Here is a 27,032-nt window from a genome sequence, read left to right as displayed (position 1 = left end):
CCTGAACCAAAATCAAGAGTAGGACACGTAACTGTCACCACCCAGGCGCCCCTGACCTACAGCCCCAGCTATAGGTTTTTAAAAGTCTTCCCTGACGTTGAGGTGAAATCTTCCAGACCAGATGTCCAGCTCATTGGTCCTGGTTTTACCTTGGCCCTCAGAACAAGCCCACCCCCTTTCACACAGGACAGACCTTCCGGGGTTTTGAAGACTGTCGTCATAGGAACACCCTCCTCCCTGCCCCCGAGTCTTCTCCAGGCAGAGTACCCCCAGTTCCTTCCTATGGCTTTCAAACTATCTTACGGTATCGTGACCTGAGTCCTTTATTGCAGAAAAGGCCTGGTCAGCGTAAGCATAGAGAGACTGTCATGTCTAGAGATTAAGGTACTTGGACTTGCACTTACAACCCATCTTTCTCCTCTGGGATGCTCAAGCCTTCCACACCAGCACCAACCCTGCCTGGAGAAGGCATCGTCAATGCCCCCTGGACTTCTGTCCCACTGGCCTACTCTTTGATCCCTCTCCCTAACCCTGCATTTCCCCACTAGGGTCTTTGACTTCCAAGCCAGCCCCTTTGCACTCCGTCTGGCCTGCGACCACGAAGACCCATCAAATGGGGTTGGGGTTAAAATGAGGCCTCACCTACTCAATGAAGGCTTCTTACCCTGATGAACACAATAGCAGAATCTGATCTCTGGAAAGGTTGAGCAGCTGACTTTGAAGTTGTTACAAATGTGGGTCCTTTGAGAAGTTTTATTACATCGGGGTGAAGTCCAAGAGCACAGTTTTAATATTTACAGACTCGGGAGTTAGACGGTTTAATACATCGAATGTTAATGATTTTTAGTATAACACATTATTTTTGTCGTAACCACTAGCATTCTTTTAAAAAGCAGTTTAGTAAAATACGAGAGGAAATGGTGCGTGGGAAATAATTCTAGTACAGTTTGGCAAATGAAGAATGTGTAAACCGCACATTAGTCCATCTCCTAGGCAGAATCAAGTATGGCATGCGCTAGCTTCACTCGTAGCCACTTTAATATACATTTGGAAAATAAACTGGCGATGTCTGAAAATAAATGTAGCAGAAGGGGACTTTAACTAGCTGCACAGCTAACGGGTTTCAGCGGAGACCTGTGATGATTTGCCAAGTTGAAAGTTCCACCGTGGATTCCAGACAAGAATGTGGCCCTAGGCCAGTCATTCTGTTATTGATGTTTGTACTGCTTGTGAAGACGGTGTTTCGGTTTTGTATTCATTTTTGGTTCCCGGGAGCTGCTCCAGCTCGGTGCTAGGTGGGCCCAGAGGAAGTGAGGGTCAGATACACTCAAATACGTGGCTTGCGTTCCTCAGCAAGTGGGGTGCAGCCAGATTCTCCAGCAAGCCTGGGAACAGCAGGTAGATAATAGAGGTATAAGAAGGTACTGGGGAGCGCAGTGTTGCTTCCATTTTAAACGACTGTTATTCCCTCCCACGATCACTGGCTCTCCCTGTTTCCAACCGTGCAACTGCCCAGAGAAAGCAATTCTTTCTCATTAAGATGCTCCAGTCCTTCACCCCCAGTTTGAGTCCCCTTTGTGTCCTCTCTGATTTCAAGTCCACTTTCCCTCTCACCCCTATGTATCCATGTTCGTCAGTGTGGATCTGAAAAGCTGGTGAACCTCTTCCTGTTCTTTCTACACTACTTTCCTTTAAGGGGTCATTGTCAATATTGACTGGCCATGGGGTCCTTCCTGAGGACACAGCAATAGATTTAGCTGTAAGAAGTCTGAGGGAAAATAATTTCCGGTCTCATTTTATTGGGTCTCAATCAAGGTTACTCTGAGGTTTGAAATGGTCTTTATTTCATGTCTCTATCTATCTATACTTAACTTAGACAAATAGTTAGAGTCAGTTTTTCATATGTGGTTTCTGTCCACATCTACAATCCCTTAATCAAAATTCTGAAGTTGAAAAAGTCCTAAGAGCTTTCATTTTCAGTAACTTTGAGACAAACTCACTTCACGGCAGAGCCCAACCTCAACTGATGTGCAGATATTTATTTAAAGTCTTTATTCCTCTTAACTGATGATGTTACGGTAACAATATTAATGAATTTTTGAGTTTTATGAAAGGGTGCTTCCCCAGATCCCACTTGAGGTAATATATGTATATACACACACATACATACATATATATATTCACACATATACATATATATATACATACACACACTATATATACATATATATACGGTATATATGATATATTCACATCAAAATTTAAAAAATCTGAACATCAGAATTCTTCTCCCCTTCAAAGGGCTTTGGATAAGGAACAACTGTGTACAAATGCACACATACAAGTTTCCAACTAAGTCCATGAAGCTTTACTGTGATGTAACTGATGAATAAGTTTATTCTGGTAAATAAAACATCTGTGTTTTATGTATATCACCTCAACGCATTTGGTTGTAAGGGAATAATCCCTGGGATTGTTTTGTTTCTTACAGCAGTTGATCGAGAATAATCCAGTAAATGGAAACGCTATCCAGAAATATTCCAAAGTAAATCTAGAGTCGAGTTTGGTAATACTAGGATGGCCTGAGTCTTATGAGAATGCAGAAATGAATGCAGCTATGAAAGAAAACTAGGTGACCACTTTTCACTTGCAAATCATGAGTATGAGGTCGATTTTATCACAGTCCAGCAGCCAGTCAGCTCGGGCCAGTGGATGCTCTGTGCTGGACTTAAAACTTTACTTGGGGGGAATCAAGGCCAAGTTAGCATAACGGCTGGACTGGTCTCATTAAATCTGTTCCCTCAGCCTTTATTTAGTAACCAAAGACAAAAGCAATTGATTAGATTTAGAGGGTGCTTTGCATAAATACAGAGTTTTTACTGCCATTAAGGAGAGTTGTAGGTCCCTGCCCCCGCTGTCCAGGACACACACACATGCACGCGCGCACACACACACACACACACACACACACGTGCGTGCACCTTCCCAGGAGATACAGTCCCCTATTTCCTCTGCTTCCCCTAATCTCTTGGTGTGTTTGGCAGAGAAATGTACTTTCGGATAGCATTTACTTAGCAGATAGCATTTTAAAATGAGCTTTGCTATATGAAAGAAAATACCTACCTGGGAGATTAAAGGGGCAGTCTTTAGGGAGGCAAGGTACATGGAATGAAAAGGCTCTCTGCACGGGATAGTGACTGACAAGGGGCCCATGCTGGCTTAAAAGGGATCCTGTTCCTTCCCAATCAGCGGCTGAGTATGGAGAAAAAAATAGCCACTGCTGAGGGGGGCGGATGGGGGCAGGCAAGCAGTCTTGGGCAGAGGGGTCCTTTGGGGCCCTTCTTGCTCCAGTTTGAAGGTGGGACCACAGGACGAGATGCCCTCCGGGACTAGAACTGTACTCTCCGGACTGAACTGAGGGGGAAGAGCCGGACCAGGAGCTGGGAGCATGAGCGGCCGTGAGCCCCGGCCGATGGGTAGGCCGGCCCGCTGGCCCAGCAGTGACACTGCTCTGGCCCCCGGCCCCGGCGTCACCATGATGAAACTTCCCTCCAAAGAGGGTATGGGGCTCATGAGATGGAAAGATGAGAGCCCTTCCAACTTCCTGAGGTTGCAGCCCCACTTGTGACACTGAGCCGGAGGGCAGGGGGCAGTGACAGAGCCCAACATGCCAAGCGGCAGCAGAGGCTGATTTGTTACGAGCACGGGGAGCAAACGATTAGTAAGGAAGACTGTTGATTAGCATTAAAGGCAGAGTGTGAATGGTATCAATTTTCAAATGCTTTGCTTGGTCAGCTGTACAAATTTGAAATCTGTCATTAGACTTGCTCGGTCCTTTATGACCATAACCTCCCGGTAAGAGTCTTACAAAGAGTTTACAAATATTGGGATGGAGGCGGCCGAGAAATGGGGACTCCGGTCACCTGGGTGCCGGGTGCCGGGCACCTGGCAGGGAAGACGCTTCCCACAGTCCCTGCCCTTGGCGTTCTCCCCTCACTTGTCCAACTCGCTGGGGGGGCAGAGGCAAGCCTCCCTCCCTCTGGACCTCAGTTTCCTCCGATTCAGATGGGGGTTGAATTCACTCATCCTCGGCGAGAGAACTAACTATACTGTGTGTATAACTGAGATCACAGCCCCTTGACAGACCTCTGGGTTTCTGAACGAGATGGCACCCGGAAATGAAAAATTATCTCAACTAAAAACAACACGGGACCATTAAGAATTTAAGGCTGCATGTGGTATGTGTATCTGTGTCGGGAAGGCATGCAACCTTGGTCTAAAGTTTTCACGTGGAATGCGGGAGGCAAGGCCTTCCTGAGAGGGGAGGCAGTGTGACGGAACCCGAGGAACTTGGCCGCACGTTTGACCTCCGGCCGCTCACGGGGCCTCCTGAGCCTCACGTTTCCCACGTGTGGAATGGGACGGTGGGCTCCATTCTGCCTGTATCCAGCAGATCGTGGGTCCTTATGCCGAACGTGGCCGCGGGGGTGCTCTTTGCCCGCTGATCCGAGACTAAATGAGGCAGCGGATGATGTCATTTTTCTTTCAGCCCGCTCTTGGCCACTCCTCAGCCCCCACCTGCGGTGCAAGCCGGCGGGGGCTCCGGCAGCTCCAGTGACTCTGAGAGCAGCTCCGAGTCAGACTCTGACACTGAAAGCAGCACCACTGACAGCGAGTCCAATGAGGCGCCTCGTGCGGCCACGCCAGAGGTGGGTGAAGCGTCCAGGGCCGCGACCATGATTTCCCTGTCACCCACGCACACACACGCACACACACGCACACACGCTGTCGGCACGATGAATACTTCAGGAAGGTATTTGGGTATTTGACATCATTTTTTCCCTCGAAAACGTGTGTATGCACAGTCCCTTCAAGAAAGACATTTCTTGCCCTGTGACTCCCTTAGCTTGTCTGAGCCTCAAGCCTCGTCACGTGTAAAATCTGGAAGAGTGATACCTGGGATAGCAACTTCTCTTTTGAGAGAACCAGTCAACACGCACTTCTGGTCGTGGGGACACCACCCCTTACTCCAGGTTGAAGTGCTGAATTGCTGCTTGGCAAGTAAGACCCAAGAAATGTGATGGATTTTTTTTTTTTCATTTCAATTTGCAGCCTCCAAGTGTGTTTGGTAATAATTCATGAACACATTAACACAGCTCCATAAAATGCCAAAATTATACTTTTGAAATAAAAAATGTGCTCTTCCCCTCCCTTCCTCTCTGAGTCCAGAATAACCCCTCAGTTCCCCCAAGCCTGCGCCTCGTACAGCAAGCAGGTCCGTCCAGGGCTCTGTGGACACTCGTTTGTAATAATCTGAACGTGGACCATGTGCCGGGCTCCTTGAGAAGCCCTTGACCTGCTGTTTTCCATGTTATCCTCAGAACAATTCTCTGGGGTCCTCGCTATCCTTATCCCCATTTTATAGAATAAAGAATAAGGTTCTGAGAGATTGAGAGAGAACTTTCCCAGCGTCTCCCAGGTGGACACTGGGAGACCCAGGACCGAAATCGGGCTCTGTGCACCTGCCAGAGCTCATGCCCTTAACCAACAGTGGCAGCCGATACGATTTCCTCGACCCTTCCCTGCCATTGCCCTGCGCGGGTTGGAATCCCAGCTACTCAAGTGTTTTTAATTCTGTCACCCTCTGTTGGCTGGTGTCATAAGCCTCAGCTGACGGCTTTCAGAAGAAGAGCAGTTCTAATAAAAATGATGGCTCTTTTAGTTCAACAGGCAGAATTCAGAGTTGGGAATCAAGCACCTGAATTGTACGCGTCATTTCCATGGCTTAACAGCGGACGCTAATGCCTGCATGCATGTCCCCATAAATTGGTTATTGCCCATACACTGACAAAAATGCAGTGTTTTTTTCTTTTTTGGAAGTCAGATCTTTTCATCCTTCAGTAAAAAGAGAAAAGGCTTGTTCTTTTCGCAGTGAACTGCAGCATCATATAGGAGGCACTGGCACTTTGGCAGAGAGGAAGGCTTTCCTTTTGAATTACATGTGAGGCACGTTTGCATGGGTCTTCAGGACCCGAGATCATTACTTCTGCCTCCTGGTGAGAGGTTGGGCAATGAGTCCCACCAAAGGATTTGGGGAACAGGTTTCCCTGCCAGGCCTCCCTGCCCGCTCTCTGGAAAAACCCTCTGTGAAGAATTCTTTCCTTCCTGGCCAGAGTGGAGAATGTTTTCAGAAGAGGAAGTAGACATTTGTTGAAATAAGTAGATCGGGGCTGGGTTGTGGAGTCTTTGTCTACCTGGGTAATTTGATTAGTGTGGATTCCGTGTGTGTTTCTAAATGTGTGAATGGGCACTTAACACGCACAGCTTTTATCAGCACTCGGTGTACCGAGTGTCCGTCCAGATTCTTCCAAGAGGTGAAATTCTTTCTTGCTGTCGTTTCTCATCCGCAGCCTGAGCCGCCCTCAACCAACAAGTGGCAGTTGGATAAATGGCTTAACAAAGTGACTTCCCAGAACAAGTCGTTTATTTGTGGCCAAAATGAAACGCCCATGGAGACGGTTTCTGTGCCTCCTCCAATCATCCAGCCAATGGAAGTCCAGATCAAAGTGAAGACAAACCCCAGCCAGGTCCTGGCTGAACCCAAAGAGAGGCCTCTCCTCAGTCTTATCAGGGAGAAAGCCCGTCCACGGCCTACCCAGAAAACTCCAGAAACAAAGGCTTTGAAGCATAAGTTGTCAACAACTGTTGAGACAGCTTCTCAAAGGACAATTGGAAAAAAACAGCCCAAAAAAGTCGAGAAGAACACCAGCATTGACGAGTTTACCTGGCCCAAACCAAATATTACCAGCAGCACCCCCAAAGAAAAAGAAAGCGTGGAGCTTCCTGATCCACCAAGAGGCCGCAACAAACCATCTGCCCACAAACCAGTCCCTAGGAAGGAACCAAGGCCGAACATTCCCTTGGCCGCCGAGAAAAAGAAGTACAGAGGGCCTGGCAAGATCGTGCCAAAGTCCCGGGAATTCATCGAAACGGATTCATCTACATCTGATTCCAACACAGATCAGGAAGAGACCCTGCAGATCAAAGTCCTGCCTCCTTGCATTGCTCCCGGGGGCAATTCTGCCAAATCGAAGGAAACCTGTGGTGCCAGCCTGACCCTCAGCACCTTGGTCAGCAGTAGCAGCAGCAGCAGCAGCAGCAACATATCCGTCAATAGTGAGGAACCAGCTTTTTCGCCCATCCCTGTCATGCAAACGGAGCTTCTGTCCCCTCTACGAGATCACGAGAATCTGAAAAATCTCTGGGTGAAGATTGACCTTGACCTGCTGTCTAGAGTACCCGGTCACAACGCACTGCAAGCAGCACCAGCCAAGCCAGACCCCAAGGAGACTGCGCCGAAGCCCAAGCGCCAGACCGCTGCTGCGGCTGTGGAAAAACCCGCCCCTAAGGGCAAGCGTAAGCACAAGGTAAGCTGTCCCCGGTTGCCTGCCGAGTGAGCACGAGCAGTGGCTGTGTGTTGGCGAACTTGATCTGGAGTCCCATTTGCAAGGAGGCTCATGGCAGTGCATTGCAGTGTTTGGGGAAGGCAATGCTGCTTTCCACGGGAAAGTATTTGACATGACCGGGGAGGATGTGTTAGGAACGGTCCGGGTTTGGCAGGCAGTGTGAAGAGTATCCGATATGGTACACGAAGGATTATGATGTGTAGGAAAGACCATGAAGGCCGTTGCCTTGCCCCGGGTAGCCAGTCCCTGGGATGGGCTCCTTAAGCGACCCCTGCTTTCATGTCCACATGCCACAGTCCCCACCCTGGCAGCAGCCGGGCACTCAAGTGCTCCTGAGGTCAAAAATGCATTCTCTGGGCCTTGTGAATTTCCCCAGACACACATCAGCATCCCCGCACCTGGGTGATACTTTGATGACCCGGGTTCCTGGCCGACACACAGCCTACCCAGCCCGCTGGGTCCCCTGACCTGTGTGGTTGGCCCAACTTGTGGAAACCTCACCTGCGAGAGGTTAGGGCTGAATTCCAGTGCTACAAATTATCATCAGAAGGAGAGGGATGCCCGGCTTTCTCAGCCAGTAGAGCATGCAACTCTTAATCTCGGGCTCATGAGTTCAAGCCCCACGTTGGGTGTAGAAATTATTTAAAAAAAAAAAAACAAAAAAGCAAAAAAAAAAAAAAAACTATCATCAGAAGGGAAAACCCAAAATGGCCTCTTCCATTTCAAATACCTCTAGGCAAGTGAGTTTGTATCTCATAGGCTCATTCTGTTGTACCTCCAGATCTCAGGGTAGTTTTTTAGAGTAACGCCATCTCATCGTGATATTTGGGTAGTATTACTTTTAATGGCTGCCACGGAAAGTCTGGGGCTCTTGCCCTGTCACCGTTTCCCCACTCTTAGGGATGACGGCAGTGCAGCCAGGGTCTGAAAATTATAGATTCTCTTTGCTTTTGGTGGGAGATTCCTGTGCCACCCAATCTTTAATCAGAGGGTCACATCGCAGCTCAGCTCACTCAAATGCCAACTTCTTGGTAGGAGGTAAGCTAGGCAAGGCCGATTGCTTTTCTTTCTGATCAGAGATGTGCGTTTAACTCCCCTGGCTAATCTAGAAGTTAAAATAGAAGCAAACTGTCTCCCTCGCTCGTGCGTTTTAAATGTCTGCATGTGCCATGTATTTCAAACACTGTATTTTTCTTCCCATTAAAGCCAACGGAAATTGCAGAGAAAATCCCTGAGAAGAAGCCACGTCTGGAGGAGGCCGCCGCTATCTGCCTGCTGCCCCCATGCATCTCACCAGCCCCACCCCACAAGCCTCCCAACACTAAAGAGTGAGTGTTTACCCTGTCTTTGTATGACACCTCGATTGTTCAGATTCTTTAGAAACATCGACTGAAGCCTTTTGTTGGGGGGGGGGGCGGGGACGGTCCTGTTTCAGAGGGATGGTAAGTAAGAAAACAGAAGTTGCTCAGTCCAGTCCTGACAGCTGTCCCTGGCCACCAGTCTAACGAGGGTGGTGTAAAGGGGGGGAACACAGGCTGCCACATTTGGGGGGACTCCATGAGCTTTCTAGCCGTGTTTCTTTACTCCAACTCATGTGGAGGACCAAAGTGAACTTTCAGCACTAAGGGAAGAGTAAAAGGAGTAAATGAATTAAAAAGGGACAGAATCAAGAAGCACCCATCACTTGAAGCAGATCACCTGCTTCTGGGCCACTTCTAGTTTTGATAGTGATGAAAACAACCCCTTGGCCTTAACAGGATGCCCCCGATGCTGCTTCGTCTCTGGTGCCATTACTTAACCTTAATACAGAGCTTGAGGACTAGTAGGTACCTCCTGAACTCCTCGGAGGCCGGGGACATGACACATTTGTGGAGGCCAGGGAGATGAGGGGCAGTTGCGTGTCAGGGAAAGCCAGCTGAAGATACGTATGTTCGTTACAACCAGCTGGCGCCCCTTCCACCTCTCCCTCTTTGCACCAAAGGGCCAGAGTCAGGCGCGAGGCCCCCTTGTCCCCTCACTCAAATGGCCCCAGCCTTCCTCAGACAAGATCCCCCCTCTGTTGCTACCAAGTGTTGGGACCGAGTTCTTCCATCTTGTAAATATCCCTTAACTAACAGTCACATCAGCTACTGGAACCATTCCGTCTGGATAATTATTGCCATAAATTCATTCAACATTAGAGATTACTTCCATCAAAGACCAGTTTTGGAGCCTATTAGCAGCCCAGAGCAGAGAGGCAATCTGGCTTACTGCTGCTAACAATTGATTTCACAGATTACTGTTTAACATCAGTGATATGGCATCAATCGGCCACACGTAAGATGTCGGAAATAAGTTTTCGGCTTACATTTGCTTAGATCCTTGTTGTTTTGAGATGAGAGGTAGGAAAAGGCCAATTACCACGCTACCCACCTGGTATAATAAGATTTGGGCCCCGAGCTGCCCCTCTGCCAGAGGCTCCATAGCGCTTTGTGTGGTGCCTGTGTATCCCGGGTACAACTTCGCTCTGAAACATCCCGTTGCATATTTGGCTTTCTCAGAACTAGCAGCCCCTGCAATGGGGCAAGCTGAGCCCTTCACCACAGAGTGAGCCAGGCCTGTGGGGAAGCGTGCTTCTTCCCCAGTGGTCAAACATGGTCCTTCCATGGCCCTCCTCCTTTCCTGGAGGACGGACTAAAATGGCGTCGCTGGGTGGTACTACCTTCCCAGTTCCCAGGCTTTGGCCAGTTCAGGCCACTCGAAGGCACCAGGAAAAGGCAGGAGGCGTTGCCACAACCATCAGTCTCTGATGCCAGTCTCCCTAAGCAGCCCAGTGACCTGTTATTTCTCCCATGTCGTGGAAGATTGATGACCAACTATTCAGTAAATGTGCCATAATCTGAATTGGCTCTTCATAAAATGGTGTTTCTAACTCCTGGTCTTTACGGTCTTTCTGCTTTTGTAGTCGTTAGGAAAGCAGTGTTTACCTAGTAGCATTTATCATTCAGGAGGGGCCCGAAGCAGGTTCTTAGGCTCATCAAACAAATCCATGTCTGCTCTGTCCACTCCTTGTGCCTTGTCGACCCTGCAAACCCCATCCTTGGAAATTTCTATGAGACAGCGTTCACTTTTCTAAATGAATGTTCTAAACCTAGCCAGGAATGCCACACCAGACCGTGACAGCTGTGGTTCCTGTTGTCCAGCAGGAGGACCCTGCGGAGCCCCACCCGCACCCCGCATCCCGCACCTCCTCAGGAGCTGGAACCATCAGCAGGGCCTCTGAAGCACTGAGTGGTGGTGGGGACACACATCTCTTGTCTGCTGGCTTCCTCTGCCATACACGAAGAGGTGCCCAAAGTGGCAAAAACTGTTCTCGTAGTAAGGCGCCATAATGGTGACAGAGCGATCTGTAGAACATGCTCTCTGGGTAGCCTTCACCAAGGAAGTTATTAAAGGCCCCATGGTTGTAGCTCACTAGCAAACGCATGGAAAGGGGCCCAGGTGACCAATGTCCGCTGCACAGAATGTGCTGGCCTGTGTGCGGCATCCTGTGTACAGTGGCAGATGGGAAGGCCTAGCCCGACTGTAGTAGCCACTGGCAAATCCAATGCTTCTAGGGAACAGCTTTGCCCCCTGAAGTCCTCACTACCTTCTCAGGCAGCTCAAGTAGTGGAGGAGTGGCTGTGGCTAACAAACCATTCACCCTCCCCCCCCATAGATGCCATGGCGATGCTTAACATCCCTCCATACAAATACCCGGAAGTCCGATGCCTCCATATTGATTACACTTAGGGTGGCCTGATGTTTGTGGAGCTTCCTTGTGGACAGGAGTCTGAATCCATATGTTCACCATTGTTTTAATCAGACATCACAGCTATCCGAAAATGGTTCTCCGCATCAAAACAGTTTGCAAAATCCACTGGCAAATATTTTTTTAGTTCATTTTAACTAATTGATGTAATGGCAAAAGCAGTTATGTTTTTAGAACTGTTGCTGCTTGACAAAAATTGACATAGGGCCACATTTATGAAACAAAAGATGGAAGAGATGGCAAATATTATTACAGTTGGCAAATGTGGGCGACACAGTGGAAGTGGAATGAGCAGACGGCGTTGACTGCTACCATTGCAGGAAATCAAACCACTTGAATGCTTGTTCATCTTTGATTTGTTGCCTTGAGATATTGTAAATCTATATTTCTAGACACTGACTGAAATTGACCAAGAGGAAAACATAAATTCTCGTTGACTTAATTTGCTATTGAAAATTGTAGTCAATAATCATGGAAAGTAAATGGCTGCACAGTGCAATATTAGTTGTCTAAGAAAAGATTAAAATTCAAGTAATCTTCATTGATTAGGCTAAGACAGTAACTAAAATGAAAATCCATGACCCAATTACCATGTTAAGCAGCTAGCATAAGGTTTTAGTTGTTCTGTTTTATTTGAAGTCTCTGTCTATTTGATGGTGCCCATTTAATGGGCAGATAACTCAGTCTGAAAGCACAGGAGTACTTCTAGAACTACAGATGTCTTGTGGCGATATGACAAAATAGTTTTCAAATGGGTTCTGGAAAGTGGAGCACATCAGAACTCTCCAGTGTAACAGCTTAAGGTCAGGGGCTTCTTACGCCTCAGAATGGGCACAGAACATTGTGAACGTACAGTGTGCAACGTGTCACAAAAGTATTTAGCGTGTTATTGATAGCTAAGTAATGTAAACGCATGCTATTTCTTAAGACGATATCCCCCCACTAATTGTTTATTGTACCATTCATTGTGTGATTATGCAGTTAAGTCCTGGGGCAAAATAAGTAGGAACCATCCTAAAAAATGACGGGATTAAAGTCTGCATTGGATTTTCCATAAAAATCTAATTAAGAGGAATCTTGAAAGGTTGCAAATATCACACTGTAGCACCCTCCATTAGACATTTACATTTTTCATGGAGTTCTGCTTCAAAGACATGTGTTTATTCTTGGATACATACATTTGCATTTATTTATAGTTATATCTCTCTATAGATATCTATGTCTATGTGCATTTTTATATATATACTCTTCACCATAGGCAAAAGACCATCAACTAAAATATCACTTACGTCGAAAGTACCAGCAGCATGGGAAAAGCCACAACAGAGAGACAAAACTTGATGACACCCTATACTTTTTGTTTACACAGGAACAATTCCTCCAGGAGAGCAAACAGAAGGAAAGAAGAAAAGCTGTTTCCTCCGCCACTTTCCCCACTGCCAGAGGATCCTCCACACCGTAGAAACATCAGTGGCACCAATGGTCCCTTTGGTCAAGACAAAAACATCCCTGTGATTGGACACATCACCTCTACCAAACCTAAGAGGAGTGAAGGCAAATTCTGTGCTACTTTCAAAGGGATAGCCGTAAATGTAAGCATCTTGGAAGAAATATTAGAATCATCAGGTAGAAACAAGTCGACCCAGCTTATCTAACTGGACGCGACCATGGGGGGATGGGCAGAAGAGGCAGAAGATGCAAGTGTGTGTGTGCAGAAACACGCGAACTCTCCGTGATTTCAGATCTTGGTTATTCTAATGTAGGATGAATTTTTCATTCCAGTCTTACTTAACCACACAGATTGTTATGCAGAGACTCGGGGCCTTGGATATCCTTTGGTCCAATGCTTTCATGTCTTGGCAGTGGGAAGCTTCCAAAATACTGATCACAGCATCTGGCACGGGGTAGGCACTGATCATTTAGTGAACACGTGGATGGGGTGGGATTGCCCAAGGTCACTGAACTGGGGCTGGAACCCTCAGTTACATCTTCCCACCACCCAGCTTAGCATGGGTGAATTATGCTTAAAACAGTGGCTGTAAAGGATGGAATTTAAAAGATGAATCTGTTGCTAAAAATCACACAATTGTGGTTCTAAGCCCAGCCAAAGGATTATCCAGCCCTTTGGATTTTCTGCACGGCTGCTCCATTAGCATAGAAAATTGAGACTCTGTATCACTTTTCACATCCGCCCAGTCTTTCCATCTGTCTCAGGTATAGGTACCTGAAGCACGGAAGCCACAAACAGTAGTGTCATCAGTGAATATTAACGACCAATGCATCTGCTTTTCCATGTACGTGCAGATGTAGCGTCCATATGCATCTAGTCTCCTTTCAGTGTAATATAAAAACGTAGTTACGTGAAAATCAATGAGCTTTCGAATGTCTTGATGCCAACCTGGTGGACGCTGAACCAGAAGTGCCCATTTACCACTCCCACAAAAAGCCATGAGGCCTCTGAGCTTGAAGGACCCCGACATAGAGTCCTCCGTCATCTGAGATGGCTGGCATGGCATATGTATCTGGGCAAATATCTTCGCCGGTGTAGAGAAATTGTTGTTATAAAATAGTCCTTTTCCATATGAAATTTGCATGTGTGCACACACACCAACGTAATATTTGTATTCACATTTAAAACTGCTGACTTTGTTAGAAATAAGCCATCTAGTCTCAACAATAATTATACTATCCTATTTTTCACACCTTATGTAGGCAGCTGTCTTTGTACAGGGCCTGGTATATCGGCACAAAGAATCAGGTGCTTAATACAGTTGTGGTTATGACAATGGTACCGCTCACAAGAATCTGCAAAGTCATTTCTACAAGAACTAAAAGCAGCTAGGGAAACCTGATAAGTATGGTTACGTCTTCACCGAGAAATGGATTGTCCTTAAGAAAATCACTGGAGTGTCCCATGATAGTCTCCCATGACTGACCACCCATTGCCTCTTCTTTGGCCATTCGTTCTCTTTGTGAATGGCTTCAAAGCCAGAATACTAGTATATTTCTGCCCTAGCCTAAGAGTTAAGATACTTGGTTCATAGTGCTAAAACTGCAGTGGGTTTTCTGTGGCCTTGGGCAAATTATGAAACCTCTAGAGTCCATAAAGTGAGTGCATTTGACTAGATGATCTATAGGGCTTCTTCCAGCTCCCAATGTGTTTTCAGTTTTGTGCTCTCTGCGTCCCCTGTGTTCCACATTTGCATGAAGACTTATTTATTGAGTCAGTGGATGGCTGAGCATGGACAGAGGACATGTTTATGTAACTTACATGATCATGGCTGAATGAAGCCATTTCCAGTCCAATGTGCCAGGACTGACATCAACGCCATGTGTGCAGTTGGATGTGGTGCTTCAGAGTTCTTGTCACATATCTTGGCCGTAGAGATGAGTGGGACCGTCTTGGGCTGACTCCACTGTTTGGTCTGGGCCATCTGGCTTTGGCAGTAGAAACATGGAGTTGGCTTAGGAGTTTTAGAAGGCTCCGATTTTTTTATGTGTTTGGGTTGAATAAAATCCATGATGATTTGTCAACTATTTTCTCCCTATCCATCATAACAATTTTTAGATGTGTAGCTCTCATTAAATTCATCTCAGCGAGCTCTTGGCGGTAAGAATTTTTGATAATTAGAAGATCCTGGATCAAGCAGAAAAGATACACTTTCATGGACATAAGAAATGTTCACATTTGGCTTCTATTTTTAATTTTTTAATTTTTTTATTATTTTTGAGAGAGACGGAGAGAGGGAGAGAGAGAGAGAGAGGTAGAGAGAGAGGGAGGCAGAGGATCGAAAGCAGGCTCTGAGCTGACAGCAGCGAGCCTGACGCGTGGCTCGAACTCATGAACCATGAGATCGTAACCTGAGCCGAAGTTGGACGCTTAACAGACAGAGCCACCCAGGCGTACTGGCTTATGTTTTCAAGGTGACCTTTTGCCTTTTGACTAAGGCAGGTATGCATTCGTGCACTCAGCAAATTACTGGGAACACAAGGCTGTGGGGCAGGGGGTATGGGGTACGGTAGCCATGTCATAAATCAGAGATGGCTCCAGTGTTCAGAGAGCTCTCAGTGTAAGGGAAGCAATGAAACATGTGCTCAAAGAGCTAGAATATAAAATGGCTGTGGTGATTGGTGTCATAGAGAAGGGATTGAGACAGACTTCAGATCTCTAAAGGGACCAAGGAGGATTAAAGCACTTCTGGCTGTAGACAGAAGGTGGTTTTCTTGGAGGAGAAGGCATTTGTTGAGCTGCACCTTTATAGATGAGTACGGTTTAGAAATAAAGGGAAGCGGATAAAGAAAATGGGATCTGTCCATACAATGGAATATTATTCAGCCTTAAAAGGGAGGGAAATTCTGACGCATGCTACAACAGGGATGAGCCTTGAGGATGTTATGCTAGGTGAAATAAGCCAGTCATGTGTTTTACCACAATTTTTTAAAATTAAAAAGTAAATTATCATAAGGCAAAAAAAAAAAAGCAACAAAGGGGAGGTTCTTTCAACTATAAGACTACACATGAACCAAAGCAGGACAGTGAAGAAAGTGAGATGTGTTCAGTCTGGCGGAAGTTCCATGGGAATGAGTAGTGGGAGATACAGTGAAAAGCTGAAGCCAGATATGGGAGGACCTTACATGCCAGCAAAGGAGCTCAGCCTTGGGTTTGCATTTGGATGCGAGGCAGTGAAATGCATTGGAGCTTTGCGTAAGGAGTGCAGGCTGGCCGGCAGCAGATTGAGAGTGGATTCGGGAGGCTAGCGGGGGTCCAACCAGGAGGCTGATGGTCTCGGTCAGAAGCCACGAGGACCTGCACTTTGAGGCTTCAGAGGAGGGAGGGACAGACTCGGGAAACACTGGGGAGATGGAATGAATAGGACTTTGGAATTGATTGGATAAGGGCAATGAAGAGGAAGAAATTAAAGATGAGATACAGCTGTGAAATTCATTTTATTCTGAAGCTCTTTGCAAAAGAGTTTTAGGAACATTGTCATTTTTTGAAAGGAAACAATTTACAGAACTCCGGTATATAAAGCTGATTGAGCAGAGCAGCCCAGATGGAAGGCAAGGTCGGGAGACACTGGTTCCAGTGTTCCTACCCCAGGGATGACCACAGTGCCCTTACTGACATGGAGAAATCCAACCTTGGTGACACGGAAGACCATCTGCCATTAATGGAAAGAGGGGACTGCTTTGGTTATCAAATTGGTTTCAGAGCACTTTGAGGTACTAATGTGCCATCTTGGTGGTAATGATCCAGAGGTGATCACTGCAGGTCTGGCGCTCCAGAGAGAAGGTAAGATCGAGGTTTCCATTTGGCAGTAATCTGCATGTTGTCAAATCTGTGCCAATGCATACACGATTGGCAAATCCTGCCAAGGTCAAGGAAGCAGAGATCTGAGGAATGAACCTTGGTAGATACCAACCTTAGGGAGATACCAACTCAGAAGAGCAGAAGGAGGAAGAGGTCCCATGGCAAAGCATGGCCAGAAATAGAACAGTCAGGATCATCCCACCATTGCCAGGTGGGGAGGGCGGAGTCTACCATGTGAACAAGGCACGTGGTCTCGTGACACATACTGTCACAGGATTATAAATCTTTTCACCTACTTTCTTCATCTGGATCCCACTCTTTTTGTGGGCAATGACAGTTCAGAGTGAAACCCAGAAGTCTCTTACCCATTTGGTTTTTGATCTGGTCGAGCTGTTACCATCCCGGAGGCCCTCAGGTGACATAGACACAGACATCAGTCAAGACCTCAGTGAACAAAAGGGCAGCTTCAGCCCTGGTCCCAGGCTACAAGGCCTGGTATGCTGGTATTTGCTGCACTGAATTTGGTATTTTGCAGAGTGACTAAGGTACCTTATTTACCCTGGGCTGTTCTCTTATCAAAAGTATACATATCAGGTTCACCTCTCTCTCTCTCTCTGTCTCGCTGTCTCTCTGTTTCTCTCTCTCTCTCTCTCTCTCTTGCTCAGTTCTCTCTCTCCTTGCTCATCTATCTTTCTTTCCCTCCCTTCCCCCTTCCTTCTGTCCCCACCCACCTCTCCTACCAGATTTGCCAATGGCTGTCTTCATGGGGTAATGGGGCTTACGTAATGACAGCGCCTGACTAGCTTGGGGTTGGTGTCGTCACAGAGAAGAAGCTGGTGATATACCAGGGTCACGTATTTATCCTGCAGCTGTACGCATTGTTTTCTTTTCTCTTGCCTTGTTTCCTAATGTGCTTGACATTCAAAGTATATCTTCGTCTTTTTTTCCCAGGATGGAGACACTCCAAAAAAGACCGCGTCTGCCACCGTCACGGTCACCAACACTGCTATTGCCACTGCCACTGTCACTGCTACTGCCATTGTCACCGCCACTGTCACGGCCACTGCGACCGCCACTGCCACAGCCACTACCACAACCACTACCACAACCATTTCCACCATCACATCTACCATCACTACTGGCCTCATGGACAGCAGTCACCTGGAAATGGCGTCCTGGGCGGCCCTGCCCCTTCTGTCCAGCAGCACCACCAACGTCCGGAGACCCAAGCTCACTTTTGACGACTCGTATGTTGTCCCCCAGTTATCATGGACACGGCGGGGCGGGGGGTGGAGGCTTTACGGCTTTTCTAGCACCTTCCACGTGTCACCCAAAGTAAGACCTCGGCAGTAGCTCCTCCTCCCCACGCACAGCTGTGTCCCCACCACGAAATGTCTTTGGCCCATTTTAATCATGGAGCTCTGTTACCGTTTCCAAAGACAGGTGCTTAATTCTAGGTTGCTTTGTCCCCCTTTCTTATCCGCGTCCTCAGATGGAACAGTGTGTCAACGGCAGCCAGGTTCGTTTGGGTCTGTGGAATGTTCAGACCATGGAATGGCTAGGTTAGAGGGGCAGTTATTTATCCTAATGCTCCATTACACACTTCACGTTCCACTTCTGGGGATATTTCCAGGCTGGTTGTCATACGAGGGAGGGCATTCACCTACCCTTTTGAGGGCGTCGTATTGGAATGGATTTATAGCGAAATAACCTGTGATTCTTCTGGCTGTCGGCAGAAAGATGAAACATTGGTTGCTGAAAGAGCTCGTTTCGTTTGTTTAGGGTTCACAATGCTGATTATTACATGCAAGAGGCTAAGAAGCTAAAGCACAAAGCTGACGCACTGGTAGGTTTTGTTCCTCTCGTTGCTTTCCTCCCACTAAGGTGTTATGCTTTGAAGGGGAACCAAGAAGGCACTTTACATACGAGTCAGAGTTCCTCGCTGCTCTGACACAGGGAGGCTGGGGCGCTCCCAAGTCCTTGAGAGAGTGTTGCCCTGCCATCATCCATGTTCTTGCTCTTCCTCCCCTTGCCCTAACTTCAGGAGCTAAATGGCATACGCTATTGCTATCTTTCAAGTGAATTTTCAAATGACTTTTGAAACTGCCCTGGAGAAAGTGGGAACCCCCACTGGTCCCAATAAATCAGGACCGGTGTGGCAGAGAGGTTATAGAAAGCTGGTTAAGTGGCCTCAAAAATGGGCTTTGGGAAACCCGGGTGTGTAGAAAAACCTCCGCCCTGTGCTGCATCGATCACATGTTTCCAGAGTGAGGCGTACAGCCGGGCGAGGACCCTACACAGAGAAGGGAACTTCTGTCATCTGGATTTCTGAGGACGCATGGCCCTACTGCCTCCAAGGGTCTTGGCCACCTAGATCAACCATGAGCTCAGCATGTTGAGTTGTTATAACTGCGCCTCCCAACAGGGGGTGTCAACCACGTGTTACAATTCTTTGGGGGCCTTTAAAACAAACATGATGCCCAAGCCATACCCCAGACAAATGGAATCAGAAGTTCTGAGACTGGGACCCTGGTATGGGCATTAACACTCTCCACTGTCCTAGAGAAGGCTCTCAGTGGTATCCTCCACCATGGCATTGGGTCCACCCAGGACTTACAGGACCCGCGGTGTTAGGCCCTGGCAGGGCTGTGACTTGTGTCAACACCAGCTGCATCTGACGCTTCCCTATTTTCTGTCAGTTCCCCACCATGGTCCAAATTGCTCAGGTATTGCCTACAGCCAACCTTTCTGTGGGGTGAACCGTCCTTTGAGAACTATTGTCCTCTGCTCCTGCAAATGAAAAAGACAAAGCAGGCTCGGGTCCAGCTCCACCAGAGATGCTGGGGAGACGGTGCCTGTGACCATTGTATGGGGGGCCGGTGATATGGAAGGTGTGTCCTCAACTCCGCAGCAGCACAGAAGTGCTCTGGGGTCGACCCTGTCAAAATCAGGGCAAGGGAGCACATAAACGTTCTCTTGACAAGCTGGTCCGTGGGCTCAGGAAGAGTGGGATGTGCAGAGGAGACCATGTGGGTGAGATTTAAAAGAACTGAGAAGCATCACAGCCACAGAGATACATATGTGTGATTAAGAACTAATACTCTGTACCTTCCACTGTCGTCTTTATGTGTACCCCCAAAATCACTCTTGGTCTAAGCCATGTAGAAAATGCATTTTCATTTGTGGGGATTTCATCCCCCACATGGGGGCAAAAACCAGTTTTGGGGGGTAAAGTAAAAAAGTCAGACATCGCAATGGTGTGTGACCTGCCCCCCCCCCAGGCCACAGTACATAAAGAGATAATGAATATATTTTTGGCATTGGAATTTCAGTGGAGCTGTGTGAAAAAAATATCTGAAATAGCTCCCTCAGTAGCCAGAGGTGAGGTAGTAATGATGGAAAAAAGGTGGAGAAACACTCATCTAGAGGAAGATATCTTTGCTAGGCTTATATCTGTGTCAGGGCTAGAAGCCCCTCTGTAGTTCAAGCCCCTCGTTTCATGGATGGAGAAACTGAGGCCCAGGAAGGGGGCGCGACCTGGCCACTGATTGGCACTATGGCCATGTAATTTTCCACCTGGACTTCAGTTTCTTGTCTTGGAAAAAAAGAGAGGTTTGGGCTAGGAGATCTTTAAGCAGCCTTGCAGCTATGGGTTTGTGAATGAAAAGTCACTTTGAAAACTCAGGATGTAAAGATTAATTTCCCCATGGGAGAGTCAGTTGGAGCTGGATTACCTAAGGAAATAATGTTGTAAGGCAAGAGAAGAAGGAGATAGTTTGCATATACACACACAGGTTTTCATCAAATCACTTTGAATTTGGTTGAAACCAGTATTTTCCCACAACAGCTTACAGTAAGGAAACCACAGAATTCCTGCGGTATGTAAAAGCCGAAGAACATTTGTTATAGAGTCATTTACAACAAGCGATTGTACTTAATCCTTTGCTAGAGACAGCCTCTCTGCCATTTTGAGAATTGAAACCTTGACAGTCGCAAGAAAATTTTTGATAAAAGGTATACAAGAAAATTAAAATAACTAAGTCTGCATTATACTGGTTCTTTTCCATAAAATTCCGTATTAGTGGAATTCTTACATGCCGCTATCAAAAATTGAAAACATTAAACACTGTTATAAAATACTCACTATAAAAGTGTCATATATAATATTCATTACACATAAAAAAGAAATCAGTATGTCTAAGTCAGTTTAATCATGACCATTATCAGGGCTAAAACCTTTTGCAATAAAATTTTACTAAACTAAAATATTTAGTAGTGCTATATTTTTTGGCTTTTTGACACGCTATTTCAGACCATCATTTACAATGAAAGTGATGTGATTATTGTCAACAGTCGCACTGAAGCCTCACATTTGTCATGACAATAGCGTCAATTTGTTACCCTTCTCCTGGGGTGGGAGTCAACGTGCTCCCAAAGAGTTCCAAGCACAGACTGTACATGGACTTGGTCCAGGAGCCTTACCAAAAGCAGAGTTCATTGCAAGGTCTGTCCATAGGACCCTGCAGTGACCAGGCTAGTCCATTCACTGCATAGAAACTAGCCAAGGCAGTGATTTGCATGCCGGGCCACTAAAAAATACTGACGACAACAGTACCACAAATATATGATAACACCACCACGACACGCGCGCCACCTTGGCCGCCTTTTCTCTTCTCAACCAGCGCCAGTGTCATGACAATAGAACCTTAAATCAGCTGCGTCATTGTCGATACAAAGTCACACATGGACTCCTCTTTCCGTCGCGGGGCCTGTCCTGTGCCTTGGGGAATGTGTGGCAGTCTCTCCGGCCTCGTGCTCATGACCAGAAATATCTCTGGACGTTGCCAAATGTTCCCGGGGGTGGGGGGTGGAAAATTGCCCCAGGTTGAGATCCACTCCTTTATAAGAGGGAGAAGAGAGGCAATATCGTGCTCACGAGCGATCTTCCCGTTTCAGTTTGAGAAATTTGGCAAAGCCGTGAATTACGCCGACGCAGCCCTGTCGTTCACCGAATGCGGCAATGCGATGGAGCGCGACCCTCTGGAAGCCAAGTCTCCGTACACCATGTACTCTGAGACCGTGGAGCTCCTCAGGTTCATGGCCTTTCCAAAGCCATCTTCCTAAGCTCGTCTCCCTCATAATTAGAATCTGCTATGTTTTCCAAAAATATCATTTCCTCCTCCTAATGGTTTGTCCCGTGCGTCTTCTTCTTAGAAGCCATCATAATTAGTTCTTACCATTTGATTAACGTCATGGAAAATTTATAGTTGATGGACACTGCCTTGATAAATGACCCCCTTCAGAGGTTATAATGTGAGTGTTATAATTTGCAACATTCATAAAATTAAAATGGAAACGTGGTGGGTGGAAGTGAAGTGTGATAATTTTACCATTTGGCATTGACACTTGCCTTTCCAAAGCACAATTCAAGAAAGGTGGCACTATCGGGACTCCTGTTATAAACCATGTTTTCTAAGTATTTCTGCCTCAGTTATTAAAAAGGGGCCATGATTACAGGCGCCTGGGTGGCTCAGTCGGTTAAACATCCATCTTAGGTCAGGTCGTGATTTCACGGTTTGTGAGTTCGAGCCCCTGCGTCGGGCTCTGTGCTGGCCTCTCAGAGCCTGAAGCTTGTTTCAGATTGTGTGTCTCCCTCTCTCTCTGCCCCTCCCCTGCTCACGCTCTGTCTCTCTCTCAAGAATAAAATAAACATTTTAAAAAATTGTAAAAAGGAGGGGCCGCAGAGTTGACATTTAAGGCCACAGGTGCACAGTAAACTTCCCATGTGTCTGGCATTTCAGGGAAACAGACAAGGTGGTAGCAGGGGGAGGGCCTCTTGTTGGTCTCTATGGAGGAGAATTTGTGGGTAATCAGAAAAATTCCTGGAAGAAGGAGAAAGAAAAGAAAGGCCCATCATGGTATTTTCCGGTAACCTGCAGATATTTGTAAAATAATTTAATCCACTTCTGAATAGTGGGAAAGCACCATCATTTGCTGGATGGAGTAAATAATTGCTTTTGAGATTGAGTGAGCCGTTCTTTACCTGATAGGTCCTTATTTCCGGGTCACCTCTGGCTCCATTAATTGATTATGCTGGGCCTAGTTTTTACTATGTTGCACGTGTCTGCATAAACGGTTACAAATCTGAGGCCCTTGTAATTAAACCTTCAGACAAACACTGGACACGTTTAGCATGCATATTTTCCCAGAAAAGCACTCCAAAAGATCAAAAGAGTGTGGACTATTCTAAAGAAAAAAAAAAAAAAAAACTATGCTTGCATAGAATCAGATGATTAAGTTAAAGCCACAAAAGTAAGGAGATTATGAGGACAGCAGCCTCACCTTGCCAGGCCAGGCAGCCACCTTCCAATTTTCTGTGTTCAGAGAAGCATGTGAAGTATCTCTCGGACTTACTTTATGCTCTGTGAAAGCCACCACTGCCATTCTGTAGCTTTATAAGGGGAAATTGATTTCTCAGTGTATTCGAGGCTGCCAGGGATTTTCCAAGATGCACAAGATGAAAATTCTCGCAAAACTTATAAGGATTAAAAATTGACGGGCAGGGCACTGGGGTGGCTCAGTCAGTTAAGCTTCTGACTCTTGGTTTCATCTCAGGTCGTGATCTCACGGTTCATGAGTTCAAGCCCTGCATCGGACTCTGTGCTGACAGCGGAGTCTGCTTGGGATTCTCTCTCTCTCCCTGTCTCTGCCCATCCCCCACTTGTGCACATTCTCTCTCTCTCTCTCTCTCTCTCTCCCCCCCTCCAAAATAAATAAACAAACATAAAAAAAATTGAGGGGTGGGACACCTGGGTGGCTCAGTTGGTTAAGCGTCTGACTCTTGATCTTGGCTCAGGTCACGATCTCAAGGGTTTGTGAGATCAATCCCCGCATCAGGCTCTGTACTGACTGCACAGAGCCTGCTTGGGATTCTCTCTCTCTCTCTCTCTCTCTCTCTCTCTCTCTCTGTGTGTGTGTGTGTTCCTCCCCCCATCTCAAAATAAATAAATTTTAAAAAAATTGAGGGGCAATATTAGTGAAGAAACATGGAGAAAATTCATGTTCTCTATCCTTCCAAAAATGCAGACTTTAAAAAAGGCACTTTTTAAATTAACAAGAAAATATAAAAATGCTAATACCTAGTGTTAACACACACACACACACACACACACACACACACACACACAATAATGGTGACCTAGGCCTCTCCTTTGCTGGAAACCTCTACAAATGAGCATTTATACCTTTTCAGCCAGTAATTCAACTTCTGGAAATTTGAATTTCCTGTACTGAAGGAAATAATTGCAAGAGTAGAGCAAGTTATCTGTATGGTTTTCAGTTTGGCATATATTATAGTACACAATTAGAAGCAAACCAAATAATCAATCACAGAAGAGTAAGTAATTACACTGTAGTACACTCAACAGAATTCTTTGCAGCCATTGAATTGCAACAATGACGGAGACTATGTAGCTGCATGAAAATGTTTATAATACAATGTTAAAGTAAAAACGAGCTGCAGAATTATATACACACAACATTGCTGACCATGAAAAGCATGTTTCTGCTTGTGGACTAACCTGGAAGGGAAATGAGATCATAGCTGCAGTAGGGTGAAATTATGGGTGTTTTCTATCTCGCTCTATTTTTCTTTCTAACTCATTTTCTTTTAGGAAAAAAAAACATGCTGTCTTAAAAATATAAAAGCAGAACATATCTTGTTCTTGGTAAAAATGCAATGTGAATCTTTGAGTAATATTTATTTCCATTAGAAAACACGTCTTTTTCCATAATTATGTAGCAAAAAATATTTGTTTCCAAGCACAGCTGTTGTTGTCTTCTCATTATGTGATAGTTTGTTCCCCCCAGGAGTATATCTCAGTAGAACCTGGTGAAAGTCAATGGAGAATGTATGCACGTTTTTTGTTTTTTAAGTTTATTCATTTATTTTGGGCAGGGGGTGTGAGTGCATGAGTGGGGGAGGGACAGAGAGAGAGAGAGAAAGAGAGAGGGAGGGAGAGAGAGAGAGAATCCCAAGCAGGCTCCATGCTGTCAGCATGGAGCCCAACATGGGACTCGAACTCACAAACCATGACATCATGACCTGAGCTGAAACCAAGAGTCAGACAGATGCTTAACTGACTAAGCCACCCAGGCGCCCCTGAACATTTAGTTTAAAGTCAATATTTTTAGAGTTTATTTTTGAGTGAATTGTAGATTCCTGTGCAGTTGTGAGAAATGATACCATAAGTTCCTGTGGCCCCACTCTCCCGTTTCCCCCAACGCCGATAAAATCCATGGACTTTGTTCAGATTGCCCCAGTTTTACATGCACCTCTTTGTGTGCCCTCTCTCTACGTGGACAGTTTTTATATTTTCTGTAAAGCATGTGTGTGTCTAATTGTTTTTTTTTTGAGAGAGAGAGAGAGAGAGAGAGAAATTTCAGTTGAGAATAAAATGGGCTAAAGCAACTAGGTCTTTGAAAGTAGTTGCAATTATGGAGAGACTGTAATATGAACATAGTTTTTAGTAGCATAATATTGTGTTGCAGAGATTTTTATTACTCTCTCTCCGACAGTATGCTGGCCACAGAGAGAGAGCCCAGTTTTCTTCCTCCAAGTAATTATAGTTGCTCTGAGCCCTGGGAGTCTGCAATAGAAATGTATTTGTGCAAACAAGTGGGGCATCACAATGAGTTGACATTTCAGCGATCCAACTGTCAAAGACAGTTTGATTTATTACATAATAAAACTCCTTTTGCTTAATATGGCAACGACAGAAGGGACCCACATCACGTGCTCAGGTCCTTTTGTTGGAAAATGTTCCCTCAGCAGAAGTGGAGCGGTAGCCAGGAGAGCAGGGTGATAACAGCATGCCGACGGGGCGCCGAGTCTTGGGGGGCAAGCCCAGGGGTGCTGGTGTTCCGGAGAGGCTGTCGAAAACAGGGAGTCTGTGGTACAGGCTCCCCATCACCTTCTCGTAAATGAGAACTAGTCCACGCTGCCTGCACACTTTCAGCTTCCTTCTGCAACACTGAACTCCATTACTCATTCCTCCACAGGTACCTGTGAAATTGCATTAAAGCTCAGACAATGATTTTATGCAATGAATTGATTTTCAAGAGTCTAAATGCCCAGAATGGGATGTGCTCAGCTAGAAGAAAAAAAATGAGAGCTGCTCAACCTTTGATCACCCCAGTGTGGAACAGTAACAATTAAAGAGAATGGAAAGACAAAATATACCAGCACCATAAATTAAGGGCACTTAGACCTTCAAATGCTGTGAAATCGACCTTCCTTTTAAAAAACAAAACAAAACAAAACAAAACAAAAAAAACCACTTTCTATAAGAATATATTCAAAAGCCGAGCCATTAGAAAAGACCTCTTTCACTGCGTGATTGTGGGCTCCCCATGCCCGTGTCACACAGAGTCGTGTATTATTTACCTCGTCTGTCATAAAGTCAGCTGAGACTGACATTTGTGGCCACCTCTCGTGGCAAGCCAGGAATGTCTTTAGCTAGAGTGGTCCTAGAAACAGCCTTTTGCCAGCACTTGTTTTTATTTTGTTAAGTTTTTATTTAAATTCCAGTTAGCGGGCACGTGGGTGGCTCAGTCAGTTAAGCATCCAACTTCAGCTGAGGGCACCATCTCACAGTTCGCGAGTTCGAGCCCCACATCGGGCTCTGTGCTGACAGCTCAGAGCCTGGAGCCTGCTTCACATTCTGTGTCTCCCTGTCTCTCTGCCCCTTAATAAATTGCAGTTAATAAACCTACAATGTCCTATTAGTTTCAGGTGCACAGTATAGTGATCCAACACTTCCATACGTCACCCTGTGCTCATCACAAGTGCCCTCCTCAATCCCCCGTCACATCTCCCCATCCCTCCCCATCACTTTGTCCTCTAGAGTGAAGAATGTTTCTCGGTTTGTCTCTCTCTCTCTTTTTTTTTTCCTCCCTTGGCTTGTTTGTTTCGTTTCTTAAATTCCACATACGAGTGAATTTGTCTGTCTCTGACTTATTTCACTAAGCAGTATGCTCTCCAGCTCCGTCCATGTCCTGGCAAATGGCAAGCTTTCGTTCTTTCTTATGCCTTTGCCGGCGTTTAGCAGACCTTCCACGGCCCTGCCCTGGCACACGGGCTCCCGCTTCAGCTGACCTCTCCAGAGCTCCCTTCTGTATGTCACTCTGTCCATCGTCATTTTGCACGTGTCCAGGAAAGCGTGCTCTCGCCCGTGCTTTCGTTCTCCCACGCAGAGCAAACGTGGCACCGAGGCATGGGAGTTTCTGAGGGGTCACACAGATGGCACTCGAGCTTGTCCTTTCTCTCCAAAGGTACGCGATGAGACTGAAGAACTTTGCAAGCCCCCTGGCTTCGGACGGGGACAAAAAGCTGGCAGTATTATGGTAAGTCTCATGGAGGCTATGAAACAGCTGAAATGTCACAGAAGGATTTGAAAACTCCAGA

The 27,032-nt window shown here is 46.3% G+C and overlaps 1 protein-coding gene across 1 annotated transcript in view; it reads left to right on the top strand.

Annotated features, from left to right (window-relative positions):
* Positions 1-27,032, top strand: part of AFF2 (ALF transcription elongation factor 2) — a 306,688-nt gene that overhangs the window by 264,320 nt on the left and 15,336 nt on the right. The window contains exons 9-16 of the mRNA XM_047098309.1: positions 4,550-4,709; positions 6,411-7,427; positions 8,673-8,794; positions 12,626-12,848; positions 17,519-17,814; positions 18,350-18,413; positions 21,524-21,660; positions 26,900-26,971. Of these exons, the coding sequence (XP_046954265.1) occupies positions 4,550-4,709; positions 6,411-7,427; positions 8,673-8,794; positions 12,626-12,848; positions 17,519-17,814; positions 18,350-18,413; positions 21,524-21,660; positions 26,900-26,971 (2,091 nt within the window). The remainder of the gene's footprint in view (positions 1-4,549; positions 4,710-6,410; positions 7,428-8,672; positions 8,795-12,625; positions 12,849-17,518; positions 17,815-18,349; positions 18,414-21,523; positions 21,661-26,899; positions 26,972-27,032) is intronic.

This window comes from Lynx rufus, unplaced genomic scaffold (assembly GCF_022079265.1).
Source record: "Lynx rufus isolate CCGP_SWC_20201006 ecotype Redwood Valley unplaced genomic scaffold, mLynRuf1.p SCAF_46, whole genome shotgun sequence".
NCBI lineage: Eukaryota > Metazoa > Chordata > Mammalia > Carnivora > Felidae > Lynx > Lynx rufus.
This window is presented reverse-complemented; position numbering and strand designations above follow the sequence as displayed.